General features: G+C 40.3%; 1 protein-coding gene across 1 annotated transcript; it reads right to left on the bottom strand.

Moving 5' to 3' along the window:
• Positions 1–415: 415 nt before the first annotated feature.
• On the bottom strand, positions 416–20,995 carry asun (integrator complex subunit 13 asun). Its single transcript, XM_071592606.1, has 13 exons — positions 20,827–20,995; positions 20,571–20,677; positions 20,412–20,486; positions 20,173–20,331; positions 19,967–20,091; positions 19,573–19,663; positions 18,126–18,336; positions 15,651–15,804; positions 14,392–14,608; positions 9,368–9,535; positions 8,008–8,165; positions 3,593–3,778; positions 416–836 (listed from the first exon to the last, which is right to left on the bottom strand). Exons 1-13 carry the CDS (start codon positions 20,828–20,830, stop codon positions 416–418), a joined length of 2,076 nt encoding a protein of 691 aa, XP_071448707.1. The 5' UTR covers positions 20,831–20,995.
• Positions 20,996–21,700: the final 705 nt, after the last annotated feature.

Genomic DNA, 21,700 nt, shown 5'->3' with positions numbered 1-21,700 from the left:
TTAAGAAATTCAAATATTGAGAAAAATGCCATTCTGTTGAAAAGTCACAGTGAAACAATACCAAGGGATATTTCTTATTAAAATACAAATAGTTTATTAAAAATTGATAAAGAGAAGAATAATCTAATTGCATTCAAAATTTACAAAATTGCTATTTTCATATCCTTTCTCTTACAAAAATGTCTCTGGAGCAGAAATCACGTCAAAACCTGAGAGTCTACGTCTTTCTATGTCACAAAAAGGAGACACTCTATGCACCAACATGCATACAGACCTAAAGATTGAGAGTCTTTCATTGAATGCTTCATCTCTCTCAAACAAACTGGAAGCAAACAACAATTTTTGTACAAACCCATCTCCAGGCACGCACACTTGAGGCAAGGCCCTCGTTTGGGGTCCACCCCTCCCCATTCATTCATTCAATGGCCCCCCCACCACCACCGCCGCCCCCCCCTTCACTCTTGAGGGACGTGTAGAGCTTGGCCATGAGCCCCGTGCCCTGGGCCTCCGCCTGCAGGCGTCCCGAGAACTCGGCCCTCCGACTCCCCACCCCTGACGTCTTCCTGATCCAGAGGTCAAGCAGGGTCCTTGTTGTGCCCCCAAGGAGGCCCCTCGATGATGACAGTCCGCTGCCACCCCTGCCGTTGCCCGCTCCAAAGGGGAGGAGGGTGGAGCTGGCACCGGTGGCGTGTGGAGGGGGGGACATGGGAGAGTCCGTGGTGGCCCTGATCACTGTGGCCCTCGCCCCAGCCCCCCCTGTTGGTGCCCCCCCCTGTGAAGCTGACCCCTCCTGCGGTGGAGTCCCCCCACCTCCCGCCTCCCCAAACATTCCAAACCTACATTCAATGAATGACGACAGAAAATTAATGCTGCACCAAATTCAAACGGTCACCAAATGTTATCAACTGTGATTTGCAGAACTTACAGGTTAACGTAACTGTTTTCCCTATAAAGTGCTAATGATACTGGGTGAAATTCAGCTTTGTAATGTGGAAAAGATTTGACTGCCACAGGTTTTTGTCATGACAATCATGTACTGACAACCATGAAGGCCAAACAAAAAAAATGCTTGAAAGTATACCTTGATGGTAAAATTTTCAATTGAGTACTTGTTTCACAAGATTTGGTGAGAGGTATGAAAACTAAAAATACACCACAAACCATCATGGGATAAATAGAGTAGAGGGCCAGGGGACACCATCAATGGGACTCGCAAACAAGAAGAGTATCAAACTTCTTAATCAGAGCACTACTTTGAAACATATTGGGGTGCCAAGACAGACTTTTCCCATTAAGATACGACGAGGGACTGCCAAGACTTGCGAGGAGAAGCTCAATGGAATGGATTCAAAAGTGTGTGGGTATTAATGCGATGCTTTGGGTGAATGCATGAATGAGAAATTGAGTTGGAGCATGTCCAAGTGAAAATAAGAATGATAACATAGGAATATTAAAGAGGCAAATGGTAAATGATAAACAATACAAGTCTGCTAACAAGAAGTACGTAAAACTTCTTTCCTCCAATGCAACTTAAATACACAAGATACATTATCAGAAGAGACACAAGCAACGTACGAAGTGTGTCAATCAAATAACCAGACTGGGGCCACAAAACATTTCATTGATCACCAATTACATTAGAAAGTTCATCGCCTTCACTGGACTCATCTTAGCTGATTCTTACAACGCTCAATACAATGCTACTCCCATTACTCGGAGCAGTGCTGGAAGTTTGCTTCTGCCTGCCCGCTCTGTTGCTTTTGCTTCCATACTCTCAAATCGTGTCCCCTTAAGCTCCAATTTGACATTGAGAAATAAAATAAAGTAAGCAGGGCCAGGTCGGGTGATGATGGTGGGAGGTCCAGCATGATGATATCATCTGTATTTTGCAAAGAAATCCTCAACAGACGAGGCAGAATCGGCTGGAATGGCATTGCCTTGGTGAGGCATCCAGGAATTGATCTCCTCACTCATTCACGAAGGGCAGTCAGAACCTTGATGTAATGGTGCTGATTGACTGTATGACCTTTGGCGACCCAACCAACATAAACAATTCCATGCTTGTCAAAAAGAAACGATCATCATGGCTTTGAATTTTGACTTGCTCTTTTTGCCATTGTGAGATTGGGCTCTTGCAAATGCATTGATTGGTGCTTTGTTGCAGGATCACAGATAAAAAAACTATGTTCATCACAAGTAATCACTCTGTCTAACAATTGGATCATTACCAATGTGGTTTAAAAGGTTGGCACCAATGTTTATTCTTGATTCCTGTTACATCTTGAGTGAGAAGTTTTGGCATCATTTTTCGTGCAATCTTTGTGCATGTTGAATAATCCATGCAAAACCTGACGGACACTTTCTTCATTAATTCCTAAGATCTCAGCAGGATCTCGGGCACTCAGATGACAATTTTCATGGATCAATTCATCAATTTTCTGGATGTTGTCATAATTTTTTGATGTCGAGGGTTGTCTAGGGTGCAGATCATCTTCGGCCATTTCATGTCCTTCCTTAAACCTTTTAAACCACTCAAATATTTGTGAGTGCAAAAAACATTCTTCACTTTCATGCACTTTCTTTCACTTGGGATAAGCATCTGTAGCAGTTGTCCCCTCAAGAAACTTGATGTGAACTCCTTGCTCCAACTGGCATGCACCCTGTTTGCCAGTAGCAGCACCAGTACGGTTCTTTAACTGCCGCACATCGTAGATGTCCGCGTCGCAATGAGAGATCCAAATTCAAAAAAGAAAATGTGCAATATTCACTTGGGGTGGAGGGCTATTTGATCATATTCTGAGGCTAACTTTTTTCAGAGAATTTTGTCGTTTGATCATAACTTGTGTTGTTTACAGTGACTCAAAAATTTTGTCTCAGCGAAAAAATGGAGTTAACTGGTGAGCTCTGTCTTCATGCAATGATTTTTTATGACTTTCGACGTGGATTATCAAGACAGGAGTGCATCGATCAACTTACTTCCACCTTTGGCGATGAAGCCCCATCATTTGCCACTGTGAAATGCTGGTATAACGAATTCCATCTGGGCAGCAGTTCGCTCAGCGACCAAAGTCATATACTTGTATATATATATATATATATATATATATATATATATATATATATATATATATATATATATATATATATATATATATATATATATATATATATATATATATATATATACTCATATATACAGAAACAGATATAGGGAAAACGGATAGGGACACATATAAAGGACGAACACAATAGAGGTGGGGAAGGCGGAATCGAACGGATCACAAGAGTAAAAATATTTCCTCAACCGGGACTCGAACACCGGATCTTTCCACTTGCCGGGCGGATGCTCTTAACCACTTGAGCTATCGAGGATAGTCAATTTACCCTGAGATCCGTGGGTCTAATATGTCGCCAAGCGCCCCGATTCTTTCAGCCAAGAGATGGCGTCAAGGGGCTGTTTCACCCACCAAAGGAGAAATAGACAATACACAAGGAAAGGAAAGGACAGTGGGTTAGAATTCATACAACATCATACAGGAAAGGAACAGTGCGAGGTGTTGCGAATCGAATGATAAGTGAGGGTGCTACTCACTCTCTGAGGGCCTGGTTGAGGCCCACTCGCTCCTCCTTGACGCTGGCAGGGCCCTTGGCGCGATCCTCATCTGTCTTGTTGCGGCACTCCAGCAAGCAGTTCAGCACGCGCTGGTGCTGTTCAGAGTGCATGTTGGCGCGCATGAACACCTCCAGCTCACTCCACATCGTCCGGTATTGCTCCTCCCTTGGAACACCACGGCACAGAGGGAGAGATAAACGGAAGACGTGAGACAGGATGAAGGCCACAACAAATTTCTGTGAACCATATACCGCCGTCATGTGGCGCACAGCACCTGGACTTGATGTAGTATTGCATTCAATCGCTGTATTTTTACATCCCCACGTCACTGTTACATGTGACCACAGTCTAGCTCACTCAAGTTCTAGATACTTTAGCCCAAATTACAATGGCCAATGATGGATAGATGGATGCTCGTCCTGGAGTACCCATTCATATGCATAATAAGCATGATAAATAAAACAGTTTCTGATTGAAATTGAAAATAAACAACTTGACTTTTCCACACGGAAAAATTTTTATATACGACCAAGCTTCCGTTATGGTATAACATCATCAGTTAAAAATACAGGTCAAACACAGTATATATAGCTCTCCCCTCCATCCAGAGATATACATATACACTGTGTTTGACCTGTATTTTTACCTGACGATGTTATATCATAACGAAACCTAGGTCGTAAATAAAATATTTTCTATTTGGAAAAAGCCAAGCTGTTTACTTTCAATTTCAATACGAAGCATGAATTAGTTAACTTGACACACAGGTGAATCCAGGCCTGCAATGCACTGTGTGTTTCTCATTCACTCATACACCAAGCCCAGTCAGTCTTCTTCCTGTTCCCCACTCCGAAGAAACTCCTTCACGGAAAGCATTTTATATCATCACAAGCAGTTTTGAAGGTTGCTGAGGGGATTTTCAATGGCTTATAAAGTAATGGCAAGCAGCTGAGGCAAGTGCAATGCAACCGACATGCACAATTTTCAGAGGGACCATCAATATTGCGAGGATAAATACAGGTATGTTGTTGAAACATGATCATCCTTTATTGAACGTCCCTTTCAACAATATATTATTCCTCATTAGGTCATGCACATGGCATGGAGCTCATTAGGCCAAACGGCATATTATAAACATTGCAATAAATGATAGGAACACAAATTTAAAGCACAACATATTATAAACATTGCAATAAATGATAGGAACACAAATTTAAAGCATTCAAAGCTTTCCTGGATTAAAGCAGAGAGCTCTCAAGGAACATACTATATATATGACAAAGATGGGAGTTTCCAGGAAAAATGGCTTCCTTTATTTCTGTATTTTCAATAGTTTTTTTTAAAAAAGCAGGAAAGCCACCGCATGAATACATCTCAAATTGTACACCCTAAATTCCAGGCCTAGGAAGTTAAACTGTTTCTGCTTAAAAACCTATGCAAAAGGAGGTCCCGGATGAAGAACAAACCCTTCACATTTCGGCATGTCAAACTTAGCAGTTGTGACCTCATATTGGATTCATAACCTCACAAGTTCCATTGTGCAAAAAGATTGTTTGTTTTTTTAGCAAATGCAAAAACTGTTGCTGAAATTCCACCCAATAATTCATTAAATATTCGTGGCTAAAAACTCTTGAATTCACTAAACTGTATGGAGTCAAAGGATTCGAATACACCACCCATAACTTGCAAATCACTATTACCAATAACCTTTTTCCTAGCAATTAGCTGATATTTGTGGCTATCCTCCATGTGTAATATTATTATTATTAAAAATACACATGTGCTAATAGAGATTGTCAGGTGGCACACAAGTCCCAAATAATCGCAAAAGGTAATACATAAAACCAGACTTCAAAACACAAATCTCTTTAACAAAACAAGTGAATCCCCATCCCATTTACAGCCATTAATCAGCAAGAAAAAAAATGATAAATTAAAAATAAAATTAAGCTATTACATATAATACAATACACCACACATCAATCAAATTATTTCATATATGCCTTACATCTATTCTTAAAAGTATACACTCTGTTAGGAAAGGGCTCGAATATTTTTGCAGGTAAGGTGTTCCACTCAACAATTGTTCTATTTAGAAAAGAAAATTTTTTTTTATTTGTTCTCTGTGCCCGGCATTTTATCTTAAATTTGTGATCATTTCTGCCTATAAAATTTGGGTTCCCTGCCTCTTTCCTAAGATCTGCCCAAGCTTTCTCCCCCTGCAGAATTTGGAACATTCCACAAAGTCTGCTTACTTTCCTTCTAGTTTCTAGAGGTTCCCAGCCCAGCGTTTCATTGATTCATTTCAATATATTAGCGTCATTGGCATTAAAGACAAATTTCACCGTGCCCAGCAGTACAAATCACAATATTCCTTCCCTATAATCACCAAAGTGCATTTTCAATGCCACTCCGATTCAAGTGCCTATATGATATGATTGCTTATTGACTCTCGTCACTTCATAATTTAGCTAGTAGGCACCCACGAACAGTGGTGCAAGTTAAATATCATCACTCATTCTGAGGCAACACTGACTTTGCTATCACTATTATTTTCAGTGCAACAATTAGGGCAGCTCAAATTCAGTAATTACCATATCTCCAGGAATTTAGTTTCCAACAAAATCTTTTAATGTCACCCAATCATCACCAAGTACCTACCCATTAGTAGCAGCTTACAACTAATATGCATTTGGTGGCTACTAGGGTAAGCAATGGGGTAATCCTATTTTTATCAAGTTTTCCATACACCATAGTTTTTACAAATGAACTGACTTCTGTTAATTTTTCCATTAAAGCATACAACATTCTCTGTAACACAGGATGTATTAACTCCTCAAAGTTGTTCAACAATTCTAAGCAAAAATTTGAATTTTGAAAGGCCAAAAAGAAGAGCTGGCTCACAATTAGTATTACACTAAAGAAATGAAAATTCTGTGATTCAATTCAATATCATATAACAATGTCTCTCACACCGGCAGGATATAATAGTGGAGGTTTATTTATGTATATTGCTATTACTGGTACTCATGCAATTTGTCCATCTTATCACATGCTCAATTGTCCATTCAAATTATTTTGTATCAGTTTATCGCATGTTTACTGAAGTTAGATACCGCCCTTATCCCAATCAGATACAGTGAAAGCCACTTAAGAAGCTGTTAACGGGAGCAACTGATAATGAAACAATTAAGGGTCACAACCTGTGTAATTAAAACATTCAATATGCTTTGCTATTTATTACAAAGGTAGACTTCAGACTTTATGATGTGCCCTCATGCTAGAACGTGTCCACTGCCATCCATCGGAGGGGGCAGATATCTGTCTGGAATTTGGAATCGGGCATGATAAATCAACAAAATTTCAGTTCAGATTAGTGCTCTAATGCTCAAACCACACGGTGTGGAGCCCAAGTTTCTTACGAGTCATACACCGCCTGATTGTTTGCAAATGAATGAAACTTGTGGTTCATGCTGAGCTAATAAAAAAACCATGAACACAGTAATCAACCGGAAGGTCGGTTTGGTAGGTGATGGTAGAGTTCACCCAGTACTAAGCCGGATGGGGTGTGAAATTCACACATCAGGGTAGGGTGACCAGTTCCTTTCCCTGTACTGTTTATGGTTTCCCAGGAAGATCTGGTATCTGAAAAATCATATAGCTTGGGTGGAGCTCCAGGTGCCCAGAGTGGCTTTCCTGGGAATCGAACCAATCAGTCAGTAATCCAATGCTCTTCCCCTCGATTACCGCGACCCACTGAGCTGAGCTAATACAGCAACAGAATTAATTTTGAGAAGGAACTCCCATGCATCATTCTAAGTAGATGGGTTGAAGTTCAGTGTTCCAGACAAACATGACACATAATTTGTCACTCCAAAGGGACAAATAATTCTTGTAAGTATTTAAAAAAAATTCTCATTCAGAACAGGAAAGTGTCAAATTATACTTTACAGGAATGTAGGAAAATACAGGCCTTCTATGAGCTTAAAGCATTGAACTTGTTTCACTTTGATTAATTTGAATTTTCCCCTCCCAGACTACAGAATTCATGGGATTGCTCCAATGCAGACATGTATGCAGAGTTTTGCATACTTTGGAAAATTCATTTTAACTTTATGTACAAAATTGAGCCCACTGCTTTGCCGAGACTGGCCACTGGGTGAGGGGCCCTGTGAGCCATCAGGCACCACACCAAAGGAGCAGCAGCAACCCCACGACGTAAGGGTCTGTGCTGGGAGCACTCCCTTCAACCTGCCTCTCATGTCTATCCTCGCCTCTCCTTCGGAGCGCCATCGTGGAGGACACCCGGGAACACCTCCCTGGCACCTAGAAAAAGCACGGAGTGCACGTGGGTGTACTCCAGGGAGGAGAGCCCCTATCGGTAGAGCTCTCACCTCTTGGGCCCCTTCCCCCGCTGGCCCATGCTGGGCGTCTGCAGGGGCTCGTGCTTTGCCTCCAGCCCCATCAAATTGTACACCACCTGCTTGCACTGCACCACCTCCTCGTCACTCAGCTCCTCTTGAAGGAGTAGGGTCGTAAGGGGCTCAACACACTGCGGAGGAGGAAACCAAACGCATCAAAACAATGCAAATGCCTTGACGGAGAGCATCTTAAAAGATCCGTCAACCAGCACCAAGGATGGCGGAGACTGGAAGTGCCAAATTCCAGTTACGCTTGCATCCCCACCGATGTTTCCACAACAAGATATAAATTTTCCAGTCCATTCACCAATTGCCCAATCACTCATATAAAGGGTTAGGAATAGATCAGTGGGCATGAGGGCCCTAAAAATTTAGCTAAAAACTTCAGCAACACTGCCTTGGGCAACATGGACCCTCACTCCAAAATGGCACATGACTGACCCATCCACTCCTTCACCAGACAACCCAACCCTTTTTTACGAATCTCTTCAATTTTGATGACTTTCAAATATTTTGTGGAGTCTCGTGACTTGCCATGGACACTCCCTTTTGTTACATACATTTAGTTTTCTCAACACAAAATATCAACGTAACTGATTTATTTCTGCAGTCTCATTCTCAGGACATTATTTACTTTAAAGAAAACACCATTAATATGCAAGCGTGGTGTTGCTGGTATTGATGGAGATGGCCTGGCCTTGTCATCAAGAGTGAATATGCAATGGCAGTGGGTTGGTTGTACGCCGATTCGCACTATGCCGACCACAAGAAATTTAAGGAAATACTAGTTGGCAACTCCGCAACTGCTCTCAGCTCAGATGAAAGCTGACATTTAAAGAGTTGCAAGTGTAGTTGTGATACACTCCAGCAAAGTAAGACAGTATTTTAAGAATAATTACGGGGATATTGGGATTAGTTTTAAATGAACAGAAAATGAAAATATATTAGGAGACCCATCAATAAGAATCAGGAAACATGATTGGTCGGGAGGGTGTCAGATGGGATTCCCGGGCAAAAGTGAAGGTATCATTTGGGGAATTGAGGGAATGAAGATGCAAATAATATGAGCTGAGGGTTTGCATGGAAAAATAAGAGTCTCGAGTGCATGGCTCAAGCACAAAGCTGCGTTTACACACGAGCGACAAAGGGGCGACTCAAAGAGCATTGTAAATTTTGCCATTAGATGAGGGACTGTTAAGCATATTGGAAGACGTGATGAGGGCATTGAGTGGTGCTGATTGTGAACCACTATTCAGGGTATAGGGCCAAATCCCCCGTGGTGACCACTATCCAGTCACGCTCATACGCAGAGGAGCAAGAAATGAATGCGAACCGTTTTCAGGTTGAAGATGAGTGTGCCCGAGATGGTCATGGGCCAATACTTGGTCTGCCTCTCCAACCGCTCTCTCATCCGCTTGACCATGCACTCCTCATCGCCGGCATCGGCCTTGGACCGCTTGAGGGGTGCCAGCTTGTTGCTCTGCATCAACAGACCAAAATCCTGCGCAAATACAAAAAAGTTACTCTTGATGCTATCTTTCTATTAACCGTTCCCCCTACAGGTCGCACCTAAAAAATAAGGCACTATTTTTGGTCAACAATGGATCTTACCTGGCTGTCACAGTGGAATGCCCCTGCCGTCTAAATCGAGCGTCTTTTCAGGGAAAGCAAATTCTCACAGAAATGCCCTCCTTTGTGCTTGATGTGCACTTTCTGTAATCCGTAACGAGCAATCTAATGTGAACAGTGCAATGCCATGTGGTACACTCCCTCATCCCTCTCTCATCTCAAACACCCAGAGTTTATTCTGATCTCTGTTTCTTCAGGGAGTGAATCATTAAGGACATGTTTTTACCCACATGCTTGAAGTTCATTATTTCATTTCTTTTGAGCCACAAGGATTTTATGAAAAAACAACAACAATATATATATATATATATATATATATATGTGTGTGTGTGTATATATATATATATGTATATATATATATGTATATATATATATGTATATATATATATATATATATATATATATATATATATATATATATATATGTGTGTGTGTGTGTGTGTGTGTGTGTGTGTGTGTGTGTGTGTGTGGGTCGCGGTAGTCCAGGGGGTCGAGCGTTGGACTGTTGACCGGAGGGTCCCGGGTTTGATTCCTGGCAAAGCACTGTGGGCACCTGCAGCTCCACCCGATATTCCACCTATGTCATTTTTCGGGTACCAGATCTTCCTGGGAAACCATAACCGCCACAGGGAAAGGAACTGGCCCCCCTACCTTGATGTGTGAACTTCACACGCCGTCGGGCTTAGTACTGGGTGACCTCTGCCATCACCTACCAAACCGACCTTCGGGTTGATTACTGTATTATATAAATATATATATATATATAAACCATAAACACAGCAATCAACCTGAAGGTCGGTTTAGTAGGTGATGGTAGAGATCACCCAGTACTAAGCCCTATACGGCGTGTGAAATTCACACATCAGGGTAGGGGGGCCAGTTCCTTTCCCTGTGGCTGTTATGGTTTCCCCGGAAGACCTGGTACCCAAAAAATCACTTTAACTTGGGTAGAGCTGCAGATGCCCAGAGTGCCTTGCCCGGGAATCGAACCCGGGACCCTCCGGTCAGCAGTCCAATGCTCTACCCACTGGACTACCACGACCCACACACATATATATATATATATATATATATATATATTGAGAGGAGAAGTAAATGCTTTAGTAATATTACTTTGCAGAAGGCACGAAAACAATGTTTTTGCTGTTGTATTGTTGAGACTCGGAACAGCGATATAAAGTGTAGCCATGATATCCCCTGCCTTTCCAAATCAGTACTCAGTACTGAGTTAGTACTGAGTACTGAGTAGTATTAGTACTGAGTTAGTTATACATGAATAAGGTTCAGTTACCAGTACACAGCCAATGCATGCAAATTGGCACAAGGGAATTTGGGGTTGGGTTGCGTTGGGCAAAGCAGAGGGCATCAATGGGATCCTCTCTTGGGCCCTTGGCTCATTCTTGACCTGTGCTGCTCTCTTCACTTTGGTGGCCGGCCACCTCATGCGCAGGGCATCACAACCAAGGGGGGACAGGGGAAAAATTCAGGGTTGGGGACAGGAGATAGATCATGGAATGAATTCGGTTACAGCATAATAATAAAAATAAATACAAAAGGACTAAATAATTAGGGTTACATGTATAAAATTACTTTTTGAGTAATTCACAGAAATTCAAATTGATCAACACTTAACTACACATTAATTATTATAATATATGAAAATTGTTTTGATACATTATTGTAGCATAAAATATTCACATACAGAACACAGTTCCCAGAGTACTGATTAGCTTACAGAAGATGCAGCAGAGATCCATGATTTTTCCAAATGTTTTTTACTTGTTTCCAAGTGAAATTATCAAAATTAAGCCCCAACTAATCATTGTTATCAATGGGGATGACAGACAAAACCAAAGGGTGCGGTCCGTCGCTTCTGGTAAGGACTCAATGCACCCTTTGGCTTTAGGTATCCCAAGTTTTGATAGCCCAGGTTGTTTTGGTAGGGTCTGGATTGAAAACCAGAAACTTCAAGAAAATCCAGCCAGGGAGGTTTATGACAAACACGCACACACATGAACTATGAAAAGCAGACATTAGAATTAGCATTTGAGATGGCCATCTTCCATCTTTTACACCTGAACATGCAGAACTAATTGATTCCAAATAATCGCAGCGAGGATTTACTTGCCGAATACAATGCCTGTGAAAAAATTACATTGAAAACTTTGGAAATTCCCACATATGTAATCTGGGTAAGTGTTAACTCAGTAAATATGACTAATTAATATTTCCCATTGCTTTCCTCTCAGTTAAATTAACTTGCAGAGATTTTTACACAATAGTGAATCTCCCATACATGTATTGAAGTCGCAATTTTTCCTAATATCTTTAACAATCCTATTAGTTTATTGTAGTAGCGTAGTTTCCAGCACCGCTACCTGTGAGCGATCACTTGATGGGAAGCATTCATCAAGTGATCACTTACAAGTGTCACATGTATGTTACACTTTCGTGCCACAACTATATCACATACCACTTCTTTCGTGGCACAAAAGTTTACCCACTTTAGCCAATGCGATATTATAATGTCATGTTCAAGTCGCAAAGAATGGTCAAGCTCAACAGAGTTACTAATGCTGAATTGCTGATTGAAATATTTATATATTTATGTGTCTTCTTACGTACAATCAATTTCTTTATGCTCTAATTAATTTTTAACACCACATTATTGCCATACATATATTAAAATGCAGGAGCAAAAGACACAACTTCTGGCCAAAAGAATTTTGTCCGCCAGCTTTGAGAATATTTTCATAATCATTACTGTCATCGACCAAAATCTAATCAAGACACAACAAAATGCCATCACTATATTAAAGAATAGAAATTACTCAAGATTCTCAATACATGACACCGCTTTTGAAATGGGAAGGAAGAAAATCTGCCAAATTGAAAGTCATCCAAGTCAGTAAATACATTTAATGAACGAGCATAGCAATGAAGATAGCACTTTTAACGATCAATTTTCCATGAGCTTGCCCCCACCATTTTGCCTGCTCATGACAGTTGGTGCACCCTAACTTAGAGCAATCAATTTGCTTTCTGTTGGGCTAAATTTTTATTTCTAACTCACAAAATATAATCTAATTAATATTGTGTATAGTGTGATTGCGTGGTACAAAGAAGCTACTGAAACTTCTCCATTTTTATCTTGGGATAAATGCTAATGGCAACACTCTGGCACCATTGGGTGTTTCTCCTGCTTCCATAGCAACATAATCACTTCCTCATACTTCAGCAGGGGTTAGCTAGGGTAAAACTTTGTAAACAGCATCCGGTCATTATCTTTGACTTGTTCCATAAAGGCCTAAAAAGGCTCTGTTATTTGTTTTCCCATTATAATACATGGATCATTCAACAAGTCCTTAGAGAAAATAGAAGGAAAAATTACCTTGGGGATATTTTTTCGTATTTTTCAGCATAATCCCCTTATAGCTCGATATATTTATCCCATCATTTCTCCAACATTTTTAAGCCATTCAAAAATTAGGATTTGGGAAGGTACTTCATCATTCTACAAGAATCGTTTCCTGCTGAGCCGTATTTCCAAGCTTGAAAATTTCAAAGGGTCACTGGGAGCCTAATCTGGTAAATAAATTGGATGGTGTAAAAATGCAAACTTTAATTTCATAATATTCCCCATCAAAACTGCACAGGTGCATGCGTACCTGTGCATTGTCCTAATGAAAGAGAATTTTTTTCTTTGACTTACTTTGTATCTGGAACATAATGGTGCATCCATATTTCGTCCACAGTTACCTATCAACGCAGAAAATTGCCAGGATTGCAATGGAAAAGCACCAAACCAGTCTCAGAATTGATCACAAAATAGCATTTACTCTTTACTAGGAGCAAACCCATTGTGCGGGGATTATTTTCACACCTAATTTATCTAGCAAAATTGGAAACACTGTGCCTTGTGATGTGTGCCTGTGACCTCAACTATTTTGCAAACTTTGATTCCTTGATTACTCAAAACCATCGAATGGGGATTTTTTAAATCATTTCGGGGAACGTCACTTTTATTGGATGTCCCAAATGATATTCATCCTCCGCGCATGTTACCCAATTATAAACAGTCACAAACACAGGAGCAGATGTGCCATGAACTTCATTAAACTCCGCTTTGATTTCTTTCGGTGTTAAAAACCATAAACAAAGTAATCCACCCAAAGGCCGGTTTGGTAGGTCAAGGTCACCCAGTAGGTAAAGGTCACCCAGTACTAAACCCTATACGGCATGTGAAAATTCACACATCAGGGTAGGGTGGCCTGTTCCTTTTCCTGTGCCGGTTATAGTTTTCCGGGAAGATCTGGTACCCTCAAAATCACATAGCTAGGGTGGAGCTGCAGGTGCCCAGAGACTTGACCGGGAATCGAACCTGGGACTCTCCGGTCAGTGGTCCAATTCTCTACCCCCTGACTACTGCACCCCACTCTTTTGATGTTAAGCCTTTTCAATAGAAGTGTTTCATCACTGCCAAAACTTATGCTTCCCCATTTTTCTAAATAAACAAAAGTTTGCTGCTTCAATGGACTGTGAAAATGAAACCATGTGATGGATAAAGATGAAACTTAAAGAGCAGACTAGGTCGCGCAACGCAGAGGTCGGCAATAAATATTTATGTGGCAGTACTGTATTTTCCTATTATCTATAGACAGAGTTTAGGTTTCACAGGCTATGTTTAATTTTATAAATGGTTGAGAGACAATAATAACAATCACACACCGGTATCCTATAGTCGGTTACGCGACCTCCACAGCCTTCGGAGATGGAGGGCGGCTCTTCGAGCACACTGCGTGACGTACTGAGGGCGTGAATGAAGATCTCGCCCCCGTGAGCAGCAAGGAGGTGTGATGTCATCTTTCCGCCGGACTTGCGAGCCATCTCGAGCATCACAGACCGTCCATTCAGTAAGAAGTTGATCAGGCAGGACGAAGGGCGACTGCAACAACCAAAAACCCCAAAATCAAAATTTCCCCATCGCCTTACCCATGTTTAACGAGCCAATTCTATTTCCAAAACTGACAATTGTCTAAAATAAAATTTTGCAAAAGTTATACAAATTTCTTTCAAGCAAAAATAACTGTTGAAGTTTAGCTTATGACTAATTTGCTTATAGCTAGAATATCATGCATCTTATCAACATATTCCACCAATCAAAGGTAGATTTCAGTGAGTTCCAAGCAGCTAAACTCTACGCATCTTGTGGCCTTCCTCTCTTGTTTGCCTTTCATTGCTCCACCAATCATGAGCTCTCAGTGCCTTCTAGCTTCTTCCAAGCCATGCACTGCCACTACATAAATAATCACAAAATGTGATTTTTGAGGCCACTGACACAAGCAACTCCACTGCACAGTAATTATAATTAATAAGGCCCAAATAAATCATTATACCGAGTAAGAAGTGCATAAAGAAAGCAGCAGAAGACAAACCGGATTAGTAGTAAATTAGGTAAAACTTTAAATAAGGGCGATTCATTTAAACCTCAAAACATTTTTCATTAATAAAACAAAATACTTTTACCAGCCACACCATTTTCACTACAAAAACTGAAAAAATTGAGTGCCATTGTAAACCTTGAATGATACTTCCATTTATGCTTGAAATTTTAATTACATGCTGGCAGTCAATTGGGAAAATACATCAGCACTAAGCCAGACAAATCACAGAATAATATCAATTAAACTCACATTTATGGAGAAATTCATTTGCTTACAACCTAACCGTTAATGATGCCATGGCCCAAATTTAAGTTATTGATGTCACTTGATTTCCATCATGTTTAATGTATTTAAAGGGTGATATGAAAAATGATGATGTATATTGAAAACATAAAAGTAGAAATTTAACGGCTATCATTAATCTGAATTTTACGTGATTCTGGCAATTAAATGTTAAACTAAACTTAGCAGACGCTAACCTAGTATTCTGCTCAAAGGGTATTAATACTACTCTCGTGGCAGCAGTCCATCCAAAACACACACCTGTTTACATCCACTGGGGTGATGCGGTGCACGGCTGTACAATTTTGGAGTTCTGAGGCACTGCAGCTTCGAGGCGTGCACCACTTGAGGGTGACTGTCTCATAGTCCGTCCCTTCTCGCACTGTGCGTATCTGGACAGCATCAGCTGCATTCCCTGTTCCACGATAATTAGTTGAGCACCATTGAGGGGAGAACATACTTTTACTGAGAAACATAAACACTTATACATTCAAGTGCATGTCACAAAATTTTTATGCACACATAGAAAGCAACTGAGTTCTGAAGAAGACGGGCTAGTCATCACCAACACTTGGTTTAGACACCACAAAAGACGCAGGTATACATGGAAAATGCCAGGTGACTCAGAAAGGTATCAGCTAGATTAAATTCTGGTTATACACAGGTTTAGGAACAGTGTAATAAATTCGCACAGCTTCCAGGGAGCGGATGTGGACTCAGACGACAATTTAGTTGTTATGAAATGTAGCGTCTGTTTCAAAAAGATAAGGCAGGGGCAGCGGGTTAGAAAATGGAATGTAGAAGCATTTAATGGTTTGAAAAGGAAAGAGTACCAACAGGCTGTAGAGAAAATCATGGAGGATGGTAAAGAGCTAAATACTATCGAAGAAAAATGGGAATATATCAAGAAAGGGTTGCCTAAAGCCGCAAAAGACACTATTTGAACTTTTAATGCAAAAAGGACTAGGAAACCATGGATCACGGATGAGATGATTACAAAGATGGATGAGCGGCGAAAATGGAAAATTGTAAACACAGAATTAGGCAAAATGAAGTACAAAGAATTAAACAATAAGTTGAGGGAGGCAACAAATAAAGCAAAAGAAGCATGGTGGAAGACGCAGTGCGAGGATATGGAAAGTCTGGAGAGGAAGGGTGAAATCGGTGCGCTGTACAGCAAAGTTAAATCTTTATCGGGAAGTAAGAAAGGGAGATCAACGATTGCAGTTAGAGATAAGGCGGGTAAAGTACGAGGGTCATCCGGAAAGTAGTACCCGTTCGTGCCGCATGAAGTGCTGACGACGCGAGTAGCCGCTGGACGAGGTCAGATAGCTTCAGTGGCTTGTCTGCCTTCTCTGAGCCAAGTTGCGTGATGCTAGCATTGCCTGTGTTGTTTCTGTGATTGTTTACAATGTTTAAAAAAATTGAGAACGCCGCCAGTTGTGAAGTGAGGGCAGTGATTAAATTCCTCAATGCAAGAAACGTTCGCCCATGTGATATTCATCGCCAATTAAAGGAGGTGTATGGAGACAATGTAATGGACGAGTCGTCTGTTCGGCGGTGGTGTCGCAACTTCAACATGGGGAGGGGGAACACACACGACGATGAGCGTTCGGGGAGACCGTCTGTCATTACAGACCAACTGGTGAGCTCAGTTGACGAATTCGTGAGGAACGATCGGCGCGTCACAATTGATGACATCTGTGAGCATTTTCCCAATGTTTCTCGAACAATTGTTCATGAAATTGTTAAACACCATCTGCATTATGCAAAAATTTGTGCAAGATGGGTCCCTCGCGTATCTCAATGAGCTGGCGGCGAAGGACTATGCAGCAGGAATACAGAAACTTGTCACACGTTATGACAAATGCCTTAATTTGCTTGGAGATTATGTTGAGAAGTAGTTTAAAGTATCCTCTTTCAAATAAAATTTTTTATGTTTGTTAATATTTACTTTTGTGTCTTTATTTCACGAACGGGTACTACTTTCCGGATGACGCTCGTAATAGTTGCCGCAGGAAGGATCCAAGAGAGATGGAAGGAATAGATAGAAGAACTGTAACGTAAAGAACTTATGCCAACAAGGTTAGACTTAGAAAAGGAACATGATGTAGAGGAAAATAGCTTAGGTACAGACATACTCGACGATGAGATAAAAAAGGCTTTAAGGGAGATGGAAATTGAAAAAGGTCATGTGGGTAGACAACTCTCCTGCCCAACTACTAAAAGGTTTAGGAAAATGTGGGAGGAAGAGGCTATATGAACTGATTCGTAGTATCTATGAGAAAGGAAACTGGCCGGAAGACTTCGTGAGATCAGTGTTAGTTCCTCTCCCAAAAAAAGGTTAAAGCTACAGCATGTGAGGATTACAGGACAATAAGTTTGTTATCCCAGGTAGCTTAATTTGTTCTCAGGATCATCAACAAAAGGATACAGAGTAGGGCAAATGATTACTTAGGGGATGATCAGTTTGGGTTCAGGAAACTGTGTTATTGGAATATTTAAGTCAAATTAATCAAAATTGTACAACTTATACCAAACAAAAAAGCTAACATTTGACATAAAATTACTTGTTTCCAAAATAAATTATGCAAATTAACAAAAGTATGATCACTCTTTATTGAACGGCCCTCACAGTTATCAATGGCCTTTGTCAGATCACAGCGGAGGCCTCTCGAGCTGCATTGAAGAATGTAAGGGAATGGACCAATAGTAAAGCACCTTCACCAAAATCACCTTTGATGATGGAGTTATGCGCAGCTGATGGGTGAAATATCTCCACGTCATAATTGGCGGATGAGCTCGCATTCTGCTCCTCCTTCATTGGGATCCCAGTTACGGTGGTCGACGCAAGGTTGTAATGTGATAAGATCAAGTGTGACAGTTTGGACGCCACCTGGCCACCGGCCTTAACCGAGTGCACCTCCGTGGTAAGAATTGCAGACATCTGTGAACAAGGAAGTTCATATATTTGCTGTAATTCAGCCAACAAATCCACTGCAATTCATGCATTACATATTTAAACAGATCAAATTATCTTGTTGATACAATATACCACAAGGAAATCATTCATTTTACAATGGCATATAGTATGGGAAATCAAACTTGAACATATCTGGCATTAGTAAACCACACACATGTAAACCTCACACCTCTTTGAAAGACTCTCCATTCTCGGGATGTCACCGCGTAGGTTGTTTTTCTGACAACAGTTTCGCCCGTGTTTCAACGAGCGTCTTCAGGTCGAAGACGCTTGACCTGAAGACGCTCGTTGAAACATGGGTGAAACTGTTGTCAGAAAAAACAACCTACGCGGTGACATCCCGAGAATGGAGAGTCTTTCATCTGAACACCGCAAAAATCTACGATCCCATCTCACACATCTTTCTTTCAGTTTGGCACTGTCCAAATATTAGTATTTTAGTTTTGAGAGATGGTTAAGGTTTATACTTCGTGGAAATCCATTCGTAAAAGACGAAGAAAGAATGTAAGACCAGTGCAGATGATGATATAGTGTAACGAAACTAGTCGACAATAATAAATTCCTTGCTCTGGCAACAAAAAGTCTTTGGTTCTTTCTTCATGCTTCAGTATTTTAGGTTATAAAAAGAAATATTTCCCTTAACTTTTTAATTCATTTTTTAACCACACTGTCACTGCACAAGTCTTTCACTCTTAGCACATTCATATTCATTCATTAATTCATTCATAAGCAACCTTTCAACATCGTTGAGAATACATAACCGTTGTGTAAATATTCTTCTCACTCCCTATGAAGCATCCATCTCCTTCTTATGTTGTCCTTTTTCCTGAGAATAGTGCAAATCATAGACGTGGACCAATTGTACCCAAGTGCAAGCTAGGTCAGCCATGCTCACACCTCGTTCTCGTTTTCAGGGATTTTCATTTTCATTTCTATGGTTATTTTAATTCTCTCGTGGCTATCTTATTGCACTTTTTCTTTTATGACATTTTGAAAACTAGGCACAAAATATTATAAAACTTCGCACAAAAAAATCACAAATAATGTCTGAACGCGAGTTTGGAAAAATGTGAAATCACTGGCAACACTAAGATGCTAGTAAAACACTTGCTAAACAAAAACTGAGGAAGCAGGGGAATACATACACGCACACACATACATACATATTTAGCTAATGCGATGGAAATAATGTTTACATACATCTTTTGGTGGATGGCCAGTGACTTGAGACTCCACATTGTTGGGATATACATTAAGAATCACCAAGTGGCAGTGGTGCACAGTTATTAAGCTGAAAAATAGATAAGGATGAGTTTATGAATTAATTCATATTCATGAGTCAAAAATAGTTCACAACTACCATAAACACAAGGAATGAAATGGGGTAATCCAATGCCTGTTCGGAGGGGAATAAATTAGGTTAACCAGACCCCAAAGGAGCCCAGGCCGCCAAAGGTCTCATGAAAGTAAAGTCAATTTGGAACTTCAATATGAAGTGATGAAAGTAACTTTGCCATGTAGGGGAGAACCAAAATGCTAAAAATTAACTTTGGATAATCATTCAGAGGAAATGTGTTAACCAATAGGTACTCACTGGTCTGATCCAGCCGCTATTTTATTTTGTTGTATGAGAATATTTTGAAAGTATTCTTCAAAACTCTTGATGCTGGAATTGTCGATTGTTGAAGTAATACAAATAACTCTACACCTGTTCAACACCTTTAAGTAATGCAAGATAATCATCAGCAATGAGTTTTTATCACTAAAATTAGCAAATTTTTGACTACTTTTCTTTCATACCTTGCTTGCATTTTCTGTCAGCGATGTTCTCCTTTCATGCTGGATATCAGAGCATTCACATAATGCTTCAATTGCACTCTTCAATCCATAGAATATTGAGCAATCCCGACTTGAGAGTCTCGTATTTGGCACACCAATGTTGGATAATGCATTCAAAAGCTGCGGCAAATAAATAAATTAACATATACTGATACAAAATATGATATGTTAAGGAATCGAAAAAGAGTGCTGTTACATACGTATGGTAAATTTTGCTGCTGAGAACTCCAAGAATTAAGAATTTGGACAGCTGAGTCATTAACAACAAAGCGAATCTGAAAAAAATGCAAGGTATTTTTAATGGTTTACAATACGAGTTAATCAACCATATAAGTAAGAATGCCAATGCGGATACATACCAGTTTACCCTGGGGAAATATGTCCCAAACTATGCGACAGTATTCGACTGCAGCTTCGACGCAGCATGTCCACAAAGATTTTGAAATTGGAGCTAGTGGGATGAAACCTGGTCCACGAGATTTCGTAAAATCAAACTCAATTTGGCATTCACAAGAAATACCAAAATACGGAGAATGGTCCAAGACAAAGATTGTTTTATGGTTCGAAGGGCAAAGTTTATCGATATTCATTCTGAAATGCTCTAAAATAACTCACACATCAACAAAAACCTCTCTGGCGGAGACACAAAAGTAACTTATTGTCTCACAAATGTTTATGAAAAACATTTAGAAACACAATTTTCAACCTTACGCACTGCAGCACTACTAGGACAAATAATGCGAACTGTTAAACGCTCACGTTTCCATACTGTAACCCGATTCAAACAGTTATCGTTAGATTACTATCGTACACACAGCCGCATCACACTTGACGCAAATATTATTATTTGATTTTCGCTCGTCAATTGAAAACAGAACCATCCAAATATTAAATTTTCGTAATGCCAACCAAAAAATTTGTAAAAACGATGAATGGCGGCATTTCCGAACAACCTTTTATTTAATATGCATACCGATACTGCAATGTTTTTAGGGCATTTACCCGATACAGAGTTAGGCAAAATAAAGTACAAAGAATTAAACAATAAATTGAGGTGGGCAACAAATAAAGCAAAAGAAGCTTGGTGGAAGACGCAGTGCGAGGATATGGAAAGTCTGCAGAGGAAGGGTGAAATCGGTGCGCTGTAAAGCAAAGTTAAATCTTTATCGGGAAGTAAGAAAGGGAGATCTATGCTAATAGTTAGAGATAAGGCGGGTAAGATAATAGTGGACACAGGAAAGATCCGAGACAGATGGAAGGAATATATAGAAGAACTGTATAGTAAAGAACTGAGACCAACAAAGTTAGACATAGAAATGGAACATGACGTAGAGGAAGATAGCTTAGGTCCAGGCATACTAGACGATGAGATAGAAAGGGCACTAAGGGAGATGAAATTAAATATGGCCGTGGGGGTGGATAACATTCCCGCGGAAGTATTGAAATGTTTAGGCAAATGTGGGAGGAAGAGGCTCTATGAACTGATTCG

The sequence above is a fragment of the Hetaerina americana genome, unplaced genomic scaffold (assembly GCF_022747635.1).
Source record: "Hetaerina americana unplaced genomic scaffold, ioHetAmer1.1.p SCAF_5, whole genome shotgun sequence".
Classification (NCBI taxonomy): domain Eukaryota; kingdom Metazoa; phylum Arthropoda; class Insecta; order Odonata; family Calopterygidae; genus Hetaerina; species Hetaerina americana.
This window is presented reverse-complemented; position numbering and strand designations above follow the sequence as displayed.